Here is a 7,201-nt window from a genome sequence, read left to right as displayed (position 1 = left end):
CTTGATCTGCCTTCAGTGGACATGGAGAACAATTGATCCTCATCCTCTTTATAACAGCCCTTCACATATTTGAAGACTGTAATCAGGTCCCACCACCGCTTGGCACCTCTGAGAGGCCATACTGCTCCACTCGCAAGCACAGAGTCTGAGCGTAGAAAAGAAACTTTTAATGAAAGGAGGGAAGTGACCCGACATTCATTAGGGAAAATTCCACAAGCAGGATTCAGAATCATAAACCTGTGAGCAGGACACCCTAGCCCCGCGTGTGTAAGGCAGTGTCTCCTGCCTTATATTCTTGAGTTCTACAACCAGAAGTTCCATTTCTGTGCCCCTCTCTGCTCCTCACCACACTCCACTCACAGGGATTGTCCTTGGTCGGTGAGGACTCAGGGTTCAGAGGTGCATCTGTGTGAATTCACCTCCCACCCAGGGAAGAAGGCTCTTTGCTTGCTCCACCATCTGAGTGCATGAAGCAAGCTGGGCAGAAACGCTGTCCCACCACAAGTTGTTTCAACTCTTGCGAGCACTTAACAAAAGACTCCAAATGGAGCCTATTTAGCCCTATCTTTGAAGGGTGGGAAGGAACAGGTTAAATCTTACCAGGGACCCTTAGGCAGCAGCCACATCTTCTGGCAGGGACACCTGTCCCCACCCCCTCTGACTTTCACAGGGGTGGGGACAGGCTAAGCACAGTTCTGCTCCCTTTCCTCATATAATAAAGATAACAACACTGATAACCCAGCTTCTGTCTGCCAGATACCTAGGAAGAGTAGGTGTGTTCATCTAATACAGTTTGCTCCTGAAGTCTCCCCCTGTCCCAGCTAGCTGTCAAGGGTGAGCTCATTCAGACCCTGCTTACACAGGTATCAAAGGTAGGCTGACCCACTTCACTCCAGCAGGTCCCTAGACACCAACCACAGTGCTCCCATCCCAACGGGCTATAATTCCCTGGGTCCTCTTTGTTCCTCTTTTTAAAGATAAGTTCTATGTTCGCTCTTCTCCAGTCCCCTGGGACCTCACCTGTCCGCCAGAGGTTCTTGAAGATAATTGCTAACGGTTCTGAGGTTGCTTCAGCTAGTTTCTTAAGTACCCTAGGAGGAATGATATCAGGTGCTGCTAAGTTGAATACATCTAACTTATCTAGATGTTCTTTAACCTGTTCTTACCCTATTTTCGCTTGTGTTCCTTCCCCCTTGCTACTATTAATTGCATAGAGTATTTGGTCTAGTGGTTACAGCAGGGGGCTAGGAGCCAGGACTCCTGGGTTCTATTCCTGGCTCTGCTGTGTCATTGCCCCTCTGCTGCTGTACAGTCATAGCTCCCAGCTGTAGCATGTCACAGAGCCTGCCGCATCCCCTTTGCATGAAACCCGCCTGCTACGGTTGCTGTTATCGGGGACGATGGCTGGTGTGCCCAGCCCCAGCCTGCTCACGGCTGGGCCACTGTGAGAAAGATCAAAGGGCCGTGTTCTCACCCACCACTGAGGTCAGTCAGTGTCAGCCACAGAGACACAGGCAGGGAGCTGAGCGAGGGTGGGGCCAGGTGAGTAAGAGCCGCAGATGCGCCCAGCTGTGAGCTGGCACTCAGAGAAGCCCTGGATCCTGATAGACCCGTCCCCAAGGGGGTCTTCTCCATCCAGTGGTGCATCATCCAGCTGTGCTGGGACCCAGCTGCCGGGTTGATGCACGGCCTGTCCTCCCCCCCAGCCCGTGTGGTTGGTGCGGCTGGAAACTGAGACGCGTGAGCCCCACATGCAGATGAGTGTGTGGGCGACCCTGAGGTTTCCTCCCTTTCATCTTTCCCCAGCTGAGTCTATAAAGCCCCCAGGCCTGAGGCCAATGCACCGTCCCTGCACTGACTCTGAACATGCAGCTCCAGATCTTGCTCCTGCTCCCCATGACCTTTTTCCTGTCCCCCGGTGCTCATACTGGTGAGTACGGCTGGGATCGGGGGCCCCTGGGGCTTTGGGATCTTTGGAGGGATCTAAGGGATGGGGGCACTGTGGTTGGCGTCTAGGGACCTGCTGGAGTGAAGTGGGGGGGTTCTCAACAGCTGGATCGATGCAGAGCTGGACAGCAGCTGCCCGGGCTGCATCCAATGGACCTCAGTCCCGATGGATGCCAGGCGAGGGTTGGGCAGCTGGGCACATCTGGGGAGTGGGGTTGCCAGCACTGTGGGTGACAAGGCCGCTTCTGCTGGAGTTTTCCATCTGCGCCTACTCTAATCTCTCCCCTCATCTCTCCCCGGGGTTCCAGGGGAGATCATCGGCGGCCGGAAAGCCAAGCCGCATTCCCGCCCCTACATGGCCTATCTCAAGAGAAAAACCTGCACAGGTGAAGAGATGTGTGGGGGGTTCCTGGTGCGGGAGGATTTTGTGCTGACAGCCGCCCACTGCGGCGATGGGTAAGAACCTGTGTCTGCGCCCCAGTGTCTCCCCGAACCCGGGACCCAGCTGTGCAGAGCCCCAACTGTGCAGGGATCCAACTGCGCAGCACGCTGAGATGTGCAGGGATTTAGTTGTGCAGCATCCACCCAGCTGTGCAGAAGTCCAGCTGTGCAGAAATCCAGCCATGCAGGAATCCAGATGTTCAGCATCCCCAGCTGTAGAGGGATCCAGCTATGCGGGGATCCAGCCATGCAGCACCCCCACTTGTGCAGAGATCCAGCCATGCAGCATCCATTGGGCTGTGCAGGGCTCCTTTTGTGCAGGGATCCAGCGGTGCAGCACCCTCAGCTGTGCAGGGATCCAGCTGTGCAGGGATCCAGTCATGCAGCATCCCCCACTGTGCAGGAATCAAGCTGTGCAGCATCCATCCAGCTGTGCAGCGATCCAGTTGTGCAGCAGCCTCACCCCCCCTTACTTTAATGTTTTTCTGTGTGAAAGGCAAACAGAAGACTAATGACCTTCAGACCAATAACTGGATCATTCATAGTCTATTGACACATTACAGTTCATTTAATTTGTTCGATATCAGTTAAGTCGTTATTTAATATCTGCATCATGGTGGTATTTGGGGGCAGGTCTCCGGCCTGTGTTCTCCAGGGGGCCAGATTAGACAATCGCATGGTCCCTCCTGGCCTTGGAACCTAGGAAACTTGAGGAGCTGACTGAGATCAGGGCCCCCATTGTGCTGGGCACTGCACAGACCCCGACCGAGTTCAGACCCCCCATTGTGCCAGGCACTGCACAGACCCCGAGCGAGATGGGTGACCTAAGAGAAAGAGACAGATTACAATTTTTACAGGGGAGCAACCCCATACTGAGCTCCACCCCACTCCCTGCAGCACGGCACTCCCTACTGAGCCCCCCATCTTACCCACTGCAGCACTGCGCTCCCTAGCACCATGCAGGGGTTAGCACTGCCTGCAAGGACCTCCAGGCCTAGCCCAATCTCTGTCTGGCTTCCAGGGACATCACCGTGCTCCTTGGAGCCCACAACGTCCTTCGGAAAGAGAAGACACAGCAACGAGTCTCTGTGCGGCAGAAGATCCCCCATCCCAGATACAACAAGATGAGCATCGAGAATGACCTGATGCTGCTGCAGGTACCTCCCCCCACAGCCCCCAGCATCCACCCTGGCCTGGCTCCCACCCAGGCAATGTGCTGACCCCTCTGCCCTCCCCCTATTGCAGCTGGCAGAGCCGGCGCAGCTGGACGATGCCGTATACACCATCCCCCTGCCCCAGGCTGGCCGCACTGTGGATCCGGGGTCCGTGTGCAGTGTGGCAGGATGGGGCAAGACCAACCGCGACGCTAAGCTAACCACCAACATCCTCCAAGAGGTGGAGCTGGAGGTGATGTCAAATGAGACCTGCCAGGAGGACAGGCAGCTCCGACGCTACTACAAGCCCTCGAAGATGCTGTGTGTGGGGAACCCTGATGAGGACAAGGCCACATTCTCGGTAAACGCCCAGTCCCGGGCGGGCGGCTGTGCTGGGAGCTTTCCCAGGAGGCCAAGGGAGTTAGGGGATCAGTTAGGGTGACCTTCAGTGGGCAACACTGAGACTGGGGTCTGTCTATCTGCCTGTCTGTCCATCCCCATACACTATCTATCTATCTATCTACCTATCTATCTATCTATCTATCTAGCTATTCATGCCCTGAATACAGAGAAGGAAACACCATGAAGGTGGGAAGGTTTCTATCACGTGGATGCTGAGCTGTTCGTAGAGCAGGAGAGATGACGGCCAGCGGAGACCATCAGACCATCTCCTCTGCCCCCACCCCCACACAGTGCGGGCCAGAGCGCCCAGCCCAGGGGATCTGAATGACATTGCCTGGGAATTGGCCATTCGAATCCCTTTAGTGGCTGGGCCAGGATCAGGCTCGGAGACGCTGCTGCCAAGGCCTGGGCTGGATTCTTTATCTGTTTAGCTAGCTAGCTAGGTGGGGCAGTGGGGGACTGCAATCCCTGCTATAGAACAGTTCAGAAAGGACAGGTGAATGCTGTGCTTTGAGCTCATATTTACCCTCTACCTGCTTTGATTTCTCAGGGCGACTCCGGAGGCCCCCTGGTGTGTGACGGGACAGCCCAGGGAATCGTCTCCTTTGGCAAAAATGACGGGTCCCCTCCGAGGGTGTTCACTAGGGTCTCCCCGTACGTCCCCTGGATCAAGAAAACAATGAGGGGTCTCAGCAGCCCAGGGTCCCACGCTGAAAGCCCTGCATCCCTTCATTGAAGGGGGCAGAGCTGGGTTTGGGGAGTTTTCTGAGTAGGAAGGAGTCCTCTCAACCCAGAATGGTGGTGCCAAGCCCAGCGGGTGCTTGAATAAAAGCCCAGCTTTTTACTCCCCTCACGTAATAAAATCCTACCTGAAAGAGACTCTTTGGGGAATCATTGTCTCTCTGTACTTTGGCGTCCCCTGAGGGTGAGTGCCCTGCACTGCTGTCCCGGATGCCTGGGTCCCATCCCATCTCCCAGTCTCTACCTCCCAGCATATGCTAACTCAGGGAGCCCCCTAGGGGTGAGTACCCTACTGTCCCAGACACCTGGCTGCCAGTCTCTGTAGAGCATTTGCCTTGCACCATCTGTAGCACCTCTCCTGCCTGACTCCCTGTCACCAATTTTAAAAGGCAGGACCCAATTTTATCCCCCTGCCTTTCCACTCAGCTCCCTCCCCCCACCCACACACACATGAAGGTTCACGAAGGGCAGCATTGACTCGGCCTCAGCCACATGCCTCGCAGGACAAGCTGGAGCTGGGTGTGATGAATGTGGGACTAGTCGTCATATTTTTATGATGCCTGGTCATGCCTCAGTTTCCCCTCTGTGCTTTGCATTGCTGGGCATGGAGGTTAAAGGGTTAAAAAGCTGCTCTTGGAATAGAGCAGAAGACAGGAGGTGCTGGGATATGTCATCATCTGGGGGGTGGCGTGAATGTGTCATTAAGAACTAGCTGAACCCGACCCAGATTGTTGGAGGAGCTGGACAGCCAATGGGAGTTCCACACCCTCATGATGGGAAATCCCGGCAGGCCATGCAGGAGGGCTCAGCAGGAGGACAATGGCCCAGATGTGCTGGGGGGCTGGGGAGAGAGCTGGCCTTTGCAGAGACATGGGCGCTCTCCCCTGGGACAGACAAAGAAACAAGGACGGGGAGAGGGAGCAGAACTGGGGTGTGCCCAGCATGGCTGACTCCGTGCACTAGCGGGGCCAGATGGACTATGCCTAACCCAGGCTAAGCCGAGGACATCCCCAATCTGTGTTCAGTCCAGGGAACCAGTAAACCCGGCTCTCTTTGGAATAGGCGCCTGGTTGTCACTACCAATCCCGGCTGGGGTGCACAGGTCCCTGGGGAGCGTAGACACCTCCGAGCAGGAGTCTCTCTCAGTTGGCTTCACCAGGCAGAGCTCACGGTGTGAAGCAGGGGGGCTGGAGCCCAGGGGCTCAGTCTTGGAGGCAGTGAGGCCCCGGGGCCCATTCTGGAGGCAATGTGGCAGCCCAGGGGGGTCAGCAGAGTGACGGGCCTACACCGAGCAGCGGCTGGAAAGCCAGGGCACAGCAGAGATCCTGTGGAGGCGTGACACCGGGCAGAGGGGAAATGCGTCAGCGGGGAGATGCACAGGCCGGCCTGGCCCGGCCCTGGTGATGGATGTGCCTCACAGGGGGATGTGGAGCCCCCGGGAAGGGGAAGCATGGCAACAAAACTGAGTGCTGGGCTCCAGATGTGCACATCCACCAGGGTGTGCTGGGCCCCAGCTGTGCACAGCCCTAGGGGTCAATGGGCCAGACCCTGAGCGGGTGTGAATGGGCAGTAGCTCCACTGGAGTCAACGGGCCAGATCCCAGCTGGGATCAGTGGGCCACAGCTCCATTGGGGGGCAATGGGCCAGATCCCAGCTGGGGTCAGTGGGGCCTAACAGTGCAATAACCTGCAGTGTAACTGCCAGCGGTTAGGGGTCTCCCCTCCCAAGTGCTGGGAGAACCCCACGGTGTTTGTTACACGGCCCAAGACAGACTCTGTTGAACAGGAATTGCCCTGAATACAGAGACGGAAACACCGTGAAGGTGGGAGGTTTCTATCACGTGGATGCTGAGCTGTTCGTAGAGCCGGAGAGATGATGGCCAGCGGAGACCATCAGACCATCTCCTCTGCCCCCCGCTCCCATACAGTGTGGGCCAGAGCGCCCAGCCCAGGGGATCTGAAAGACATTGCCTGGGAGTTGGACATTCGAATCCCTTTGGTGGCTGGGCCAGCATCAGGCTCGGAGACGCTGCTGCCAAGGCCTGGGCTGGATTCTCCATCCCTGGTGACGTATAACGCAAGCCGGGACATTTCTCTAACAGCTCTCCTCTAGTTCAAGCCAGGATTAGCTCAGGGCTGTCCCAGGGCCAGGGCTATGCAGGGGTCAGACGGGACCAGCACCGTGGTCCCTTCCGGCCTTGGAATGGACGAATCTATCGAAGGAACGTGGCTCTCTTATTGCAGTGGATCGGGGTGGAGGGACCCAGGATATCTGTGGGCAGCTCTGGGAATCTCTGTCATCCCTCTGGCTCAGACAAATCTGGTCTTTATTCAGCCAGGGATCAGCAACACGGCATTGCTCAGTACTGTGGAGCACTGGCCAGCAATGCCCCTGTTAACAGGTGGAGAGAGAGCCGGACGGAGGGGAGTGTGGAGACACACAGATCAATTCCATCTGTATCTGCTTGTCAGCTACTGGATTTGGGTGTCAGGGTGGGGGTGGGCATAATTCCAGCC

At 56.5% G+C, this 7,201-nt stretch overlaps 1 protein-coding gene across 1 annotated transcript; it reads left to right on the top strand.

Annotated features, from left to right (window-relative positions):
* Positions 1 to 1,847: 1,847 nt before the first annotated feature.
* LOC119567824 (duodenase-1-like) lies at positions 1,848 to 4,752 on the top strand. Its single transcript, XM_037915250.2, has 5 exons — positions 1,848 to 1,930; positions 2,256 to 2,403; positions 3,410 to 3,545; positions 3,634 to 3,903; positions 4,495 to 4,752. Exons 1-5 carry the CDS (start codon positions 1,867 to 1,869, stop codon positions 4,678 to 4,680), a joined length of 804 nt encoding a protein of 267 aa, XP_037771178.1. The 5' UTR covers positions 1,848 to 1,866; the 3' UTR covers positions 4,681 to 4,752.
* The last annotated feature ends 2,449 nt before the right edge of the window (positions 4,753 to 7,201 follow it).

The sequence above is a fragment of the Chelonia mydas genome, chromosome 13 (genome assembly GCF_015237465.2).
Source record: "Chelonia mydas isolate rCheMyd1 chromosome 13, rCheMyd1.pri.v2, whole genome shotgun sequence".
NCBI lineage: Eukaryota > Metazoa > Chordata > Testudines > Cheloniidae > Chelonia > Chelonia mydas.
The sequence above is the reverse complement of the archived record's forward strand: the minus strand, read 5'-3'. Positions and strand labels throughout refer to the sequence as shown.

Coding starts and splice junctions, on each gene's coding strand:
- LOC119567824 (XM_037915250.2), top strand. CDS start 1,867: ATGCAGCTCCAGATCTTGCTCCTGCTCCCCATGACCTTTTTCCTGTCC. Junction 1,931..2,255: donor GTCCCCCGGTGCTCATACTG/GTGAGTACGGCT, acceptor CCGGGGTTCCAG/GGGAGATCATCGGCGGCCGG. Junction 2,404..3,409: donor GCCGCCCACTGCGGCGATGG/GTAAGAACCTGT, acceptor TCTGGCTTCCAG/GGACATCACCGTGCTCCTTG.